General features: G+C 43.8%; 2 protein-coding genes across 16 annotated transcripts in view; both read right to left on the reverse strand.

Annotated features, from left to right (window-relative positions):
• LOC100867106 (daughterless) overlaps window positions 1-12,111 on the reverse strand; it is a 77,112-nt gene extending 65,001 nt beyond the window's left edge. For 3 of the 14 annotated variants that reach the window (XM_086909035.1, XM_086909042.1, XM_086909032.1), the window contains exons 1-2: window positions 11,821-12,045; window positions 1,265-1,314 (exon numbers count right to left, since the gene is read on the reverse strand). In XM_086909035.1, the coding sequence (XP_086765161.1) occupies window positions 1,265-1,314; window positions 11,821-11,902 (132 nt within the window). In that variant the 5' untranslated portion in view covers window positions 11,903-12,045. Of the gene's footprint in view, window positions 1-1,264; window positions 1,315-11,820 lie in introns of all 14 variants that reach the window. The other 11 variants (XM_086909041.1, XM_086909040.1, XM_086909034.1 and 8 more) reach the window with 7 other exon arrangements.
• A 217-nt stretch (window positions 12,112-12,328) lies between these two features.
• Window positions 12,329-14,538, reverse strand: LOC100870666 (uncharacterized). Of its 2 annotated transcripts, none has more exons than XR_001112306.2 (6): window positions 14,264-14,535; window positions 13,762-13,796; window positions 13,529-13,640; window positions 13,375-13,444; window positions 13,057-13,259; window positions 12,329-12,791 (listed from the first exon to the last, which is right to left on the reverse strand). XR_001112306.2 is itself a non-coding variant. In XM_003694714.3 (6 exons), exons 1-6 carry the CDS (start codon window positions 14,300-14,302, stop codon window positions 12,721-12,723), a joined length of 465 nt encoding a protein of 154 aa, XP_003694762.1. In that variant the 5' UTR covers window positions 14,303-14,538; the 3' UTR covers window positions 12,329-12,720. The 2 variants fall into 2 exon arrangements, 1 of the variants encoding a protein (XP_003694762.1); XM_003694714.3 differs by having other exon boundaries at window positions 13,122-13,259; window positions 14,264-14,538.
• Window positions 14,539-14,604: the final 66 nt, after the last annotated feature.

Consider the following 14,604-nt stretch of genomic DNA (forward strand, 5'->3'; position numbering starts at 1 on the left):
TTGTTATCCGCGTTTCATAACTCTCGCCTCGAGGGAGAAACCGATCATACGTGTTTTAACCCTCTCGCTTCTTCTCCGCCGTGTCAAAAATATGCCCAGCCTCGCTGCAATCCGAGTTACTTTTTTCGACGGTGTTTATTGGAAAAAAAAAAAAAAAAAAAATTGAGAAAGATACTCGATGCACGACAACTCAAATCGACGCGGCATCTTATGTTGGGAGCGACTATAGTCGCCCGTAATAGCGAAGGGGGTCAACCCTCGATCAAAAATATCCATGCAGGTTCCGACCAATTGCAATTAATTAACGATAGCCAGGAGCAAGGTTGGAAATGGACGACAAGCCGTGGAAAAAAGGAAGTACGAGAGGGAACTTTATCCGTGCTCCCGGATAACTTTTCATCCGAGCTCTCGCTTAACCCTCCCTCAATCCTACGATGTTCCCCCACGACGTATATATATTAATATATACACGTGTACACGTGCTCGTGTGCGCGCGTACACGTACACGAAAGCGTATAAATACACGGTCGCGAACGAGGGAGAGCGTAAGTGATATTAAAGCCGGAGGTTGACGACGCTCAACCCTCCCGGAATTGGGTAATTCTTACACACCCGAGACAAAATGAACTTTCACGATCGCCCCGCGAATTAATTCTCGCGCAACAAACGTTTCTTCTTCGTCGAGGAAGGAATAAAGGATCTATCGAAGAATGGATCGACGAATGAAAGGAATTTTATATATATATATATATTTTTAAAACATCGATCGAAGCGAAATTTTTTAAGAATGTACCATCGACGAATAACAACAAGCGTTATGTTACGTATTTACGCGCTTCCTACCTTTGTTTCTATTCGGGATCTCTGAAGAAGAGAAAATTAAATCCTGGATAAGGGATGCTTGTACCACGGTGTCTCTTTAAATGGGAAAATTTAAAAGACGATGAGAACCACTTCCCCAAAAATATTACTCGGACTAAAGTTTTGGGATTACCTAGTTTGGAGGGATAGGTTGGAGGGGCGACGCGAGATAGAGAGGAAGAGAGAGAGAAGAAAAGGAGTAACTTTTTCTCGGATAAATTTGCCTCCACGACTGCAATAATTATTCCGCCCCCTGTTCCTTACGTAATCCCGCTTTTATCTTCCAAGATTCGGGCTGGTCAATTCCGGAGAAGGAAGGGAGGGGAAGGAAAAAAGACGTCGAAATGTCTTCGTTCAATTTTCATCCTCGAATTCCTTCGATCTTGAACGAGGATCAACTCACCATTCCGTTGTCCATCGTGGGGCCATACGGCGACTGGAAGCCTAATTTTTCTGTAACAGATAAAAAAAAACGAAGAAAGCTTAGAATTAGAGGCCAGTTCGTGAAAAGAGAAGAGGAGAAGAAAAATCGACGAAATTTTATCCGGGCGATTTTTCAACGCCCCGTTTCAAGAGGGAGAGGAAATATCTGGATAACGAGAGATACGAGTTACGGAAAAAAAAGAAACGGGATCGAAATAAGGAGAAGGAGGCGGCGTCGATGGAAAATTAATGCCAGGCATAAATTCGCGCCGTGTCTTCATAAATCAAAACCGCGATCGCGTTAAGAATCCAACCGAGATGTACGCGTTTCCCGCGTTGCGGCTGGGACGCATTCGGAATAAACAACGAGATAAACATTACGAGGTTGCCGCAGCCGAGGCTTCATCCGTTATTAATGCGCGCACACACAGGTGAACGTACACGCAAAAGGAGAGAGAGAGAGAGAGGCGAGAACGCGGATCCACTCGCGTTCTTGCCAAGAATTTACGAGGATCGGCAGGATTTACCGGCCTCGAAAAACACGCCCGCCGCGGAAGAATCCCGATTAATTTCGATTCGACGATACTTTATCGTTACACCCTATTATTGCGCGCTCCCTTTCCACTGAAAAGGAACTTGGCTTTCCTAGTATTGCGTATTTCCTACCGCAACGACGGCCACGTTTCTCGCTATATATATATATATATAGCATTAGGTGTTTCAGGACGAGGAGAAGCGAAAGAGGCGAAGCGCGTATTAATTATTTCGAATAATTCGGGGAGCTAAGCGATTCAGAAGGAGAGAGAGAGAGAGAGAAGTTTGAACCTGCCCTCTTATCAAAGTTGTAAGAGGTTGGAAGTCCAGCCGGCCGATAACTAGCCGAGAAAAGGGTGGTGGTGGATGTGTAGCAGAGGGTACGGATATTAGATAGAAGAGGGGAGTGGAGATATATGTGTATATATATATATATAATAGGTCTGTGCGTGCGATACGACGATACGACGACGAGTGTCCAACTACGCGGCTACGATCGGTCGAGGTATAACTATGAATCCTAACAGTTTCGGCTTGCTCGTGACATGTTTGCCGAAGCGTGCACCACCGAGTCTGCAATATCATGCATCAAAGTACAAGCTAAACCATGGTCCATCGTGTCATCCTCAGAACCGGTGCAAGCCAGCTCGACCGTTATGACGTAGCACCGGGCCTCCGTGTCACGGCTAGTTCGTCTTCCACCTTGTCCTCCTGCCGCCGTCACCTATCTATTCGACGATATTGGCCGATGAAGAATCGCCGGAGATCCCACCGTTTCCAAACTGCTCGATCGCGAGGATCGTGTCGTTTTTCTCCATCTGCGTTAAACGGTCGGCATCACTTGGATAAAGTTAGGAGATGCTACGCCGTCAGATTCAAAGAGGAATATTGCATTAATGTTTTTGTTGGTTGGTTATGCAGCGGTGAAGAATAAATAAGAAATATACTGATTTAGATGTATTTTTCGTTACACGTCAGTGCACGGCAATTAAAAACAACTGAAGATAAACAAAAGGATGCCAAGTACGGGCACTAGTAACACAGCTAGCAACGTTCAATGATAAAATTATAGATAAAATTTCAGTGAACTTTTATAACAGTTTTATAACCCTTTCGCTATTCTTTTCGTCAAGTATAATGCTCGAGAGATTGATCGTTGCCTCGACGGTGTTCATTGAAGAAAAAACGAAATATCGATGCTACGTTTCCAGAGAAAGGACTATAATCGCCCCAATAGTAGCAAAACAGTTAAGTGTTATATTCTTTTCCTTTAACAGATCTCGAAGGAATGGTGCACCACGAAAGTATATATAAATATAGACACGAGATAGAGAATTAATCGCGACGATACATTCGGATTTCGGCCGGCATCAATTCGGCATTACAGCTCGCGGGACACAACCTCGAAAACCGCGCCACGCCGTTGGTGCGCGATTTTCAGCGCGCGAGACACGACCGCGATTCCGTGGTCACCCAGCTCGCCGTCGTATATATCACCGCGACACCATCGAATTAGAATTACCTGAAATTATTTCCCCCCCTCTTATCGCGGTGTTGTTATATCCCCGCCAACATCCCTTTCCCCGCCCACCATTATCCTCGCTTATTGATACCGAAACGAGGAATCGTTCGACAAATCCGTTTGGTAATTCCGACAAAAATTCGGGCTGGATTACAACCAATCTTTCCAAATCCACCCCGCCGATTCGAGGCCGACTCGGCCGGATCAATTGAATCGCCGCGGCGACGCATAAAAAAAAAAAAGGGACGGGGGGAATATCGGCGAATATTACGCGCCACCAGGAAATGCCAGGCATTCGCAAAATCGTTTTGACGATCACGTGGAAAAGAAGAAAAAAAAAACAAGGTACGCGCAACACGAAGCGTGGGAAAAGGAGTAAAAAAAAGAGAAAATGGCGGAGGGAGGAGAGTTTGAGGTTACGAGTTAATTCGTCATCGTTCGTCGTTGGTGATCATCATCTTGCTCCGAAATTATTCGATAGAAGGAACAGGTGGTAAAAATGCGGCTTAGGCCGTTTCTGGCCGGCCCGGTTAAGTTAACGAAGGAGGGCTTAATTAACGAGGGCCGCGTTACACCAATATGGTGGCCGGTTAGATTACCATAATTTTATTGGGCGATCGAGGGATGGACGAGTGTTAAGAGGCACCGTTACACGCTCGATCGAACGTACTTAACGCGGACCAAGGATTAAATGTCCCGGGTAAGTTGATTACGTTGGATTCCTCCGCGACAACCTTACCCGCCAATTTTTTCCTTGCCCGAATTTACACGTACGATGAAATTACGGAATGCTCGGGGCCCAATGCGTCGTTCCCACGCGCAAACATCGGGGCGATGAATCGCCAACGAGAATTTCGAAAATCGAATTTTCGCGAGATCGTTCGAAACGATCTATGGTCAGCCGGCGAAACGTGGAAGAGAAGGACGTGTCGAGGTAACGCGATATTCATAAAACCGATGGAGGAAAACACCTGCGCTCGAAAAAAGTAGGAATCGCATTTTTTAAACGTTTCGTAAATTTCTCAAGGTGTAACGATTGCTCTCGACTCGAGTTTTTTCCACGAGAGAAACCACGATCATCCCGTTTGGGAAGAGAGAGAGAGAGAGAGAGAGAGAGGAGGGATCCCATTACCGGATCGGGATGATGAGAAATAAAGGTAAGGGGCGACAAAGAGAAATTTAAAATTCTCTCGGGAGAGATACGAAAACCTGTGTCCTTTCGGGGCACATTTCCTCCATTTTTTTTTTTTTTTTTTGCTCCACCAATATTTGCGGGACACCCGATACACGCGAGGACACCCCACGCACCCCATCGAACCAGCCATTTCTATGGGAGAATTCGCGTGTGTACCATGCCGGTGCACGGTGCCACGCGACCCAAAAGGGTGTTCTCGCAGGTAAGCGTGAGAGAGGGAGGGAGGAAGAATGGGAATGGAAAGGGGAGGAGAGAGGGGAGTGGAAGGTTTACCACCCTAGGGGCCCTCGACCCTAATGGTGGAGGGGGTACGCGCACCAGAGGGAGGAAGAATAGGAGACCAGCGGAGAAAGATGAAAAAAATGTGAAAAAGAACTCAGGTAGACACTGGTGCTCAACCGAACATTTTCATTCGAATCGATCCACCGTGATCCTTTCTCCGTGTCACGCCAATATACGTGTATTCCTATATATTTGTCCGTCGTTTCACGGTTGATTTTCGCCTTGTCGAAAGATGCAAGATTTTTCTCGCTCATACGACAAGCATCATCGTAGCAGAGGATCGAAAACGAATCGAACGAAGCGAGAAAAATACTCCTCGCTCATACTATCCTTCCTCCCCTCCCCCAATAGTGATCGAGTAGCGTTATATTTCTTAGACGTCGATCGGATTCCATCGGTGCTCCCCGGTTCGGAAAACGGCGAAGAAACAGCAGTATCTCGGCCAGGAACCGTTACTCTCTGGAATGGAAGATAGAATGGAGGAGAGGTGAAAAAAATGACGGGTCTGGCGTATCGACGGATCGACCAGTGCGAGTATACACGATTCGCAGGAAGGTCGGTTGGAAGCGCGAGGTTCGAGAGCGGCGCGGAACGAAAGAGCGAAAGAGGAGAAGGAGAGGGAGAAAGAGAGAGAGAGAGAGAGATGGAGGGAAAGGATAAAAAAAAAAGGAGGAGGAGAGCATCCGTCGCGGCATTTGGAGGTAAACGGAACGGCGAAGGTGTATTTTGTAGAGGAGAAGACTGGCTGCCACGCGACCATGGGCCCCGTGGTGGGGGTGCAACGGGCCCCAAGAGGCAAAAGGGACCGAGTCGAAGCGGTGAGACAGCGAGGAGGAGGAGAAGAGACAGAGGGAAGGAGGGAGGGGGGTATAGCAGCAGCAGCGGCGGCAGCTGTCGCTGTCAGTGCCCCCCTTCGTGTTACCCTAGAAGGGGCCCACCGGAGGACAGTGGCGCAGGCCACGGGGGCTCCAGTGGTTCTCAAATTTTCTTGCAACGGAATCCTTGGAAACCGAGATCGATAGGGAGGAGAAAAGCATCTCTCTCGAAATGGATTATCCGGCGAGGAGTATCCTTTTGGGATGGCTCGTTTCGCTCCGTCTTGGTTGGAACGAGTCCAACTCGGTGTCTCCGAGCGGCGATATAAACGCGAGCAACGTTCCCCGCGAATTTTAGGTGTAACGACACTCGAGGCATCTTTAGAGCTTTGCTGCCTGCCGAAAGCCTTCCAACTTTCCTGCTTCGCTTCGAAGCGCAGAGAGAGAGAGAGAGAGAGAGAGTAAAACCAAAACGAGTAATAGATGGAGAATGATGAGTCAACGTTTGCGAATTGGAGCACAAAGGGAAGCGAAGTAGCAAAACGCGATTCCGCGCCTTATAACGAAATAAAACGAAACGAAACGAAACGAAATAAAATCGCGTTGTTGAGAGAGAAAAAAAAGGTATTCGTGAGTGTGCGTGCGCGCGCGCGCTCCGTCCATCGGCACGTGGCGTACACGTGCTCCGATTTCGCGCCGTCTCTCTCTTCCTCTGCCCGTTCGCACGGCTAGGTTAACGCGGGTTTTCATTCACGCGGGTTCACGCGAAACCACGAGAGGGCCACCAGGAGGAGGACCTCGAGCTGCTTCTCGAGCGGATCTCGTCGGGGATCGCCTCGGGGTCGGTCGCGATCAACAGGTGAGAGGCTGCCGCCATTTTCGCCTCTCCACGTTTCACCAGCACGCGTTCTCACGCGCGTCCACGTCTCTCCCTCCTTTCTCTCTTCCGATCGAGGAAAGGAGAGAAGGCGGTGGCTCGCGATGGGCAGAGATTATCCCCCCTCCTCCCCCTATCCTCCTCCGCTTCCATCTCTGTGTGTTCGAGAAGGACGGGTCGATAATGGAGGAAAATGGAGGGCAAAGGTGTTTCGGTGGTACGACACGAAATTCCATCGAATTCTTCTCCATGGGTGGAGAGGATGGCATTGGGCGGGCATTGAACGTTGGAAAGTACGAACGCCGGGGACAGTGGCACCTGCCGAAAAATCAGAGCCCCCTTCTTTTCTGGCTGGCGCCGAATGCACATTTGTTCGAGGCCCCGACACGGTGTCGCGTGTGTACACGTGGGCCAAACTTAACGAAATCTCGCCAGATGTCTATTCCGAACGTGATACAGGTCGCCGTATATCGGCCGCCAGCACTTGTGTACACGGCTATGCGACTCGTTACAGGTGGGACTCTCTTTCGAATCTCTCCGCCCGATAAATCCTTCGTTATCGAAGAAGAGTACGAGAAGGATGCCGAGTTGAGAACAGTCTACGCCAATGAGGACAGCAGGATATGGTAACTCCTGGTAGGGTTAACGCTTTCGGTCAAACGAAACGTTGCACGATTCTTTCCAGGAAAGGGAGACGAATTTTCGAACATCCAAAGATCAAAAAAAAAAAAAAAAAATACTTCGAGAGATGTAGAATTGATCGGGCGAAAAGGGAACGAAATTTTCTTTTTTTTTCACCGAGCCTTTTTCGGTAACCCAATTCCATCAGCGATGGCTAATGGACTTTTGCTCTTGCTCCCGTGGAGCATCGTGAATTTACCGAGACCGAGACCGAGTCGAGAGAGAGAGAAGGCCGCAAGGAGACGCGAAATTGTCGGCAGTGGCGGGGAAAAACAGGGGAGGGGGGAGCGAGAGGGAAAATGGAAGAGAGTTTCAGGACGACGGTGTGTTTCACGGTGTGGCAAATTCATATCGACCATAACGGGAGCGCGGCGAATGGCGGCGTATGTTCGGTAACGAGGGACTTGCATTAGTCAGGAATTCGAGTCGCCCGTTTCCGCCAACTTCCCCGTTCAGTCTCTGGCCTGTTCGCCGAACGCGCTAATCCAGTTTTCGATAATCCCATAAATACTTGTTGTTAAAAGGATTTCGTAAGAAAACGTTTCCGATAAATAGATCTCCTGGATCGCTTGTGCAACTCGACGATGACCTTAGACGCGGTCGAAAAAAAAGAAAAAAAAAAAAAAAAAAGAAAAAATAATAACGGAAATTCGAACGGGAAAAATGTAAACGCATATTGAATTCGCGCTCGTATTCGACGAGTGGACTAACATCATCCCGTCGTACAAAGCGTACAATTACACGCGAATATAATATCATTAGGCATTTTATCGTTAAACGAATTTTTATTCCTCTCCGAGTTGGAAGATAACGTTGGAGAATCGTAATAGCTGAGTAACAGCATCTACGCATTTCGCAGAGAGAGAAAGAGAGATAGAGAGGGAGGGAGGGAGAGAGAGGATCCGCCTGTTTCGAGACGCAATAGAGAGGGAGCGAAAAAATCGGGAAGGGGGGAGGGACTGAAAAGTCGTCCGGAACGATTACGAATTTTTCATCGCAAATAATAACGCGTTGGAGATAACGCGTTGGCTCGAGATCTCCGCGTGACCTATCGACACTGGCGTAGCACGCGCACGAATCGGACGGAACGGAACGGAGAAAGAGAAGGAAGAGGAGCGGAGAGGACGGTGTTCCACGGAGACGAGGAAAAAAAACGATGGTGGTGCTCAGTGGGAGGATGCTCGTTGGCGGAGAAAGGGATTCGAGCGTTGGGGCGTCGAGGGATGAGGGGTCGAGGCCGGGAGGGGTGGAAGCAGATGCTCATCGGGCCCCTCCTGTAAATGTAGATTATGCTCATCCTTGATTTGTGTGCGCGCGCGCCCCTACGTGAAATGCGCTCGGCCATTCCTAAGAACAGGATCGCAGCAACCTCATCCCACGGCTCGAAACTCGCTATAAACTTTTCCCCGATTTATACTTTTCCGATCGTCCAAAAATCCAAACGGCGTATCTTTCGTGAACGCCGTTCTTCCAACGCGTCATTCGTTCTCGACGAATTGTTTGAATCGAAACGAAAATCGAACTACTTAGGAGGTAGTAGATAGATTAGACGAAATTTCAGGTGTTGAAGTTCGAACATTTCGAACTCACATTTTCGTTCCTTCACAGTTGCGAAACCATCCGTTTCGTATATATCTTACATTGAAGATTTTACGCGAGCTATCGCGATACCAAAGTCGTGTGCGAGGCGCGTGTGCGACCAATAAGCGAGGCGAGAGAAAAGGAGAAAGAGTGAAAGAGAGAGCGAAGGAGAAGGCGGTAGGAAGACGGGAATGAAATAGTGGAAGTGAGAAAGAGAGGAAAAAGAGAGAGAGAGAGAGAGAGAGAGAGAGAGAGAGCAAGAGGCAGGTGCATCACGGTGACACTCCCTCGATAATTCACCTGAGAGAGAAAGAAATAGATACAGAGAGAAAGAGATTGCGCGAAGAGGAAAGAGAGAGAGAGAGAGAGAGAGAGAGAGAGCAAGAAGAAGTAAGAAGGGAAAAAGAGAGAAATTGAAGGGACTGAGAGATGGAAAAAGAAAGAAAGAAAGAGAGCTAAGTCACGAGTGTTGTGTCTGGAGCTCGTTTATGGTTGTTCGCTCAAACTCTCGCTCCGGGGAACGAGAGAGTTTCAGAAATGGCGCTCTTGAGTCAGATCGAATCAGCTACGTTTCCCTGCGAGAAGGTTGTGATACTTGTAATACCTGGAAATCGCACGGATTCATCGCAATCGTTTACAAACAATGAAACGAATGAAAATATTAGACGAGTGTATCTCCTCGTCGAGGAATACGAAATCGAACGTTTATACTCTTCTCTTTTTTTCTTTCTTTCTTTCATTCTCGCGTTTTGTCGATCGACAAAGAATAATCGAAGTACGAAATATTCACTCTTGGATAAACGCGTCGTAGACGGTAAACGTTTTATCGTATCCACGGTTTCCCGAAACAAACTCCGCTTCAGGTAAATTTACTCGTGAGTCACTGTCTGATAATTTTAGATCGAATCGACCATTAAAATTTACGCTCCTGTTTCCGCCGCATTACGTGCAATTTTGAACCGTTTTCCCGTTCTTGACGTCGCGCGAAAAACTTTGGAACGCAACACGAACTCGTTCCATTAACGGATAAGCGTCGAAACGTCGACGTATAAACGTTTCTTCCAAATGGAAGGAAATATCCGTGGAATGTACGCCGAGGTTTTCGCGTATTTTTAGATACCCTTGCACTTGAACGATGCGCCCTGACCCTTCGGATATTGAACAATGAACGAGGACGCGGTACTCGTGCTCCGAATCAAATTGCTCGATTCGAAGAAACGCCAGTCATCCTCTGGTGTCGACTCTCGTATACAATGTTTCCGCTCAAAGTGGCAATCGTTGAAATTAACAGGGGCGAAACGAGCGAAGAATTAACTGGATTGTTGGCAATTGGCGGCCGCCTCGACAGAACAATTGACGCTTAACGAACCTGACACCGCGTGCGCTTAAACATCGGAATATAAATGAGTAAGACGACGATCGATCTCCCAAACAATCGACTCGATATTTTCGAAATTGCTCGGACCGCACTTCAAACATCGTGTCAAACTCGATACGCCGCCCGACCAACGAATCGTATATCTAATCTCCGATTAAACACGAGCTCGCTGCGTGTGTCGACATATCAATCTAAACGCGACTCGTCTAATGAGAAAGAAAAAAACGTTTAATTCGGTTGGTCGAGTTTGTTATACTACTTCGATGACACGAAACATTTCCTATCGGCTAGGGAGAGCACATTTCGCCGAGGCAACCATGCACCTCCAGCGTTTTCCAAACAGCATCCGCAAGCTAAGCAAACATTCGAGACACGGTCGACCAACTATCCCGAGGGACAAGCAAACAGTTGACTTTACAATTCCCTTTGACCAACAATTTTCGAATGATTTTGCTCGCATCAAGGTTAAACGACACTGTTATCCTTATTAAACTTATCTCTAATAAATCAAAGCTCAACAATGCCAAAATCATAATTTAGATAATATCGTTTATTTTCGAAAACAGATAAGAATATTCGATCACTCAGCGTACTCGTAAAAAGACAACACGTGCTGAAATTGACGTGTTGCAAATATTGTCGCGATAAAAATGAGAACCCCTTTAACCACAATTCATGCAACGGTCACGACGCAACGGCACCGCGAAAGAAACTGTTTCTTTCTCAGGCAGGTGTATGAAAAGAGAGAGACAGAGAGAGAAAAAAAATATACATATATATGTATATATATATATATATATATATAAAAAAAAAAAAAAAAAGTACTAGTCCCTATCCACAACAGACCTTCGAAAGCTGTTCGCCGAAGAAAAGATTTCGATTTATAGTTTCTTACATTACATCCGAGCGATTAACCTCTAACGATTTCAACGGCGTCGTGAGAAGGACACGTGGTACATGATTGGGGGCTCGCCCAATCGTAGATCAACTTTTGAAAATGAAATGTCGAAAGGACGACAAATATCGTTATATAAAATAAATAACGATCATCCGATGATCGTCTAAGATCGTCACTCTTTTAAACATCACAGATGTGTCGCGAACATCTCACGACAATATTCGTATCGACTGAACGTTGTTGCACATGACAGCGGGTGAAAGAACGACTGAGACAGAGTCTCTGATGTCTAGGTTATGTCGACGATATTCCTCGACTCTAGCCATTTGAATAGCATTTTTTCCTATACAAGTATAAATGAACGAAAAAACGATAATAACGATGCAAATGAAGAAACACAACGAAGAACAGATCTTTCTCTCGAGGGTTAGTCACTACGACGGGGCAGCACTGTCCAAAGCACTGACAAGCAAACCAAAACACAGAACGGAGCGAGTCAGCCGAGAGAATCATCCGGCACGGATCCTTGACGTAATCGAGGCTTCAATCGACCAAAACACAACACTCAAATTTACCTAATACTTCGAGGAATAACTCGTTGACACAAGAAAACCACTAAAGCGACGCTTGCTGGATTTAATACATAGTGCTTTCGCAGAAGACACTAGACACAAGAGACTCCGTCGCTCTATTTTCACACGGCACACGCACAGCACAAGATTTTCGCGATTTTGACTCGAAAGAGTATTTGTTTCGTAACTGACGACACTCACCGGGATGTTTATTGGCGATCTTATTGAAGCAGTTTTGAAAGACCTCGTAGAGATGCATCGGCTCGTCGTCGCTGGCCGCCATGTTTTCACGAGACGAGAAAACGAGTGGATGTCCGTGGTTGAGGCGAGTGGGCACGGTTTCGCGGTGTGGCCGCGCGTGGAGCCACCCTCCTCCAGAAACGGTCACACACACTACTGAATCACGCCGCCTCACCGATGCGGCTCTTATAGTCCATCAGTGGCGCCACTCTTCCCTGCGTTGTCGCTACGCGGCTACTTTGAATATCATATTTTCCTCATTCGATACCTTCGCAAAAATGTGTTTATCGTTAGATCAAATGGATGTGTAAAATTGCTATTATTATTTTATTAACTTGATTCAATAATTATCATTCTTTTTTTTATTAGTTACGAGAACAATTATGATTTACTTGTAATAAAAAATAAATATTTTCAATTTAATAAATTTAAAGATTATATATCCATAAAAACCTAAGGAATTCGGGCATTTTGTTACAGTGAAGATTTTTATTCACATGTTGCGAGTACATAATAGATTTGACGTATGAAACGTATAATTAAATTTATTATTATTATTATTATTATTATTATTATTATTATTATTATTATTATTATTATGTTGTTATTATTCTATATTTCTTTGTATATTTTCACGTTTCGATATAATGTTATTCGCATATTTATATACATAAAATTGAGATTTCTTTCTATTTTGCATTGTTAATCGATATTGAAATTCCGGATATATACAATAAATAAAATAAATTTTAATATCATGATTATAGATGCGCGTACTTCTTACGAAGTACTACGAGAAATATGATAATGAAATCGCGTAATTTTCGACGTATCGAACTTTAAAAACATCATGTTGTATTTTTAAACTCCAGCAAAATCGGAATTTTGTGGAATCGGATGAGATATGTCCTCGTAATCCTGTCGACCAAAGCCTAGAATAGAAAAACGTTCATGAACGTCTGTCCCCCATCCCCATTAAAAATTATAAATCATATGTACAAAAGACGATGAAACAACATAAAACATTACAAGATGGTTGTACATAAAAATCGTGCATCACAAATGATCTATCCTCATCGTGACAAGCATTATGATGAAAAATAAATATTCCTATATATATATATATATATACAATAATTTAAAACAATTGCTATGCAATCTAATATGCATATTTGAAAAATGATTTCATGCACCTACTTAAAGCATAATTTTGAAGAAGCAATGCAGGTCTACAAAACATCTTTATCCAATGTATTACTGACCCATTGCAGGATTTGTAGTGAACATTGTGGCTAAATATCCACCTCTTGTTTGGCCTATTCGTAGAAGATATATGCTTGTGATGATGCGAGCAATCATGTTTAAGATCATAATCGCTGCACTAAACTTCTCAGATGCATCTACAAGTTTGTGCGATCAGATAGATACATCTTCTGCATAGGAAGGTTAATCGACAATATAATTTGGAAAATTTTAGGTTAGTTCTCAATTCAATAGTAGATAGCACTAACTTACACGTTGGTGGAAAATAGACTGCTAATGTTACTACATCAAAAAATATGGAAAGTACATTTATAAAAAGTGCCTAAAATATATAATTCTATTACAAACACAACAATTAAAATTAAAATTATATACAGATAACATATTTCAACAACCAAATGCTTACAAATTGTAGAGGTTCATCTGATTCAATATTATGAATAGCCCACAATAAGCAGACGAAGAAAAGGAAATTGTAAAACATTACAGATTTTGGACACCAATGTCCCTGAATGCCCCTAAAAATTTATTGTTTAAGTATATAGTACAAATATGACATTCCATACAAGATGTGATTCACAATATGTATTTTTAAAATTATGCAGACTAATATACAATAAACAAAAAATTTATTCTTACCATGTTACTAGGACTAAATGAATTGCAAATATCACCTGAAAAAATCCGACAAGATCATAAAAAATGATCTTAAAATGCAAAGTAAGTTGGATTTTTAAGCAATGATGTTTCGAAAATATATTTGCAATATTATAAAAATTGTCTTGATACGAGAAATTTGTCAAAACAAATTATTCTTTCATTGCCGTGCCCTTATATAATTATATTTTATTCATTGGGAAACATAGTCGAATGAACTACGCAAAAGCCTTCTTGAAATATAATTATTATTTTTTTAGAATTAGAATTATCCGATATCTGTTCTCATAAACATGGACATTGAGATATCCGATATATCATATATTCACCACGGAATCGCGAGAGCCAAAAGCGATAAGCAAAAAGGAAGATATAATAAATATATGACGTGCAACGAATTATATTTTAAATAAAAAAGCAAATAATTCTAGAATAGAATATTCTAAAAAAATGAGCAAAATAACGAAGGTCCAATGAAATTTACCTTTAAGGGATAATGAGATATACTAGACATATCCGGCATTTTTTAACCTTCGAAATTTTTTCAAACTTGACCTGAAACTATTTCGACTTCTTTTACAATAATTAATATCAATTATTTGTTAATCGAAACACGCCTAATGATTCACAAATATGTATCAAAATATATTTTTTAAACTTCTTCCTTCGCTTAAACGTTCCATCAATACAACACAAAACGAATACTGCGTATCATATGTCTATAATCTATAGACATCTACGAAAAGTGTATGATTCAGCGCCATCTATGAAGCAAGAGATGAACAAATTATTCGAATTTAACCTTTTCTTCAATTTTTATATTTC

The sequence above is a fragment of the Apis florea genome, unplaced genomic scaffold, assembly GCF_048593485.1.
Source record: "Apis florea isolate Af1SG1 unplaced genomic scaffold, ASM4859348v1 contig_3081_pilon, whole genome shotgun sequence".
Classification (NCBI taxonomy): domain Eukaryota; kingdom Metazoa; phylum Arthropoda; class Insecta; order Hymenoptera; family Apidae; genus Apis; species Apis florea.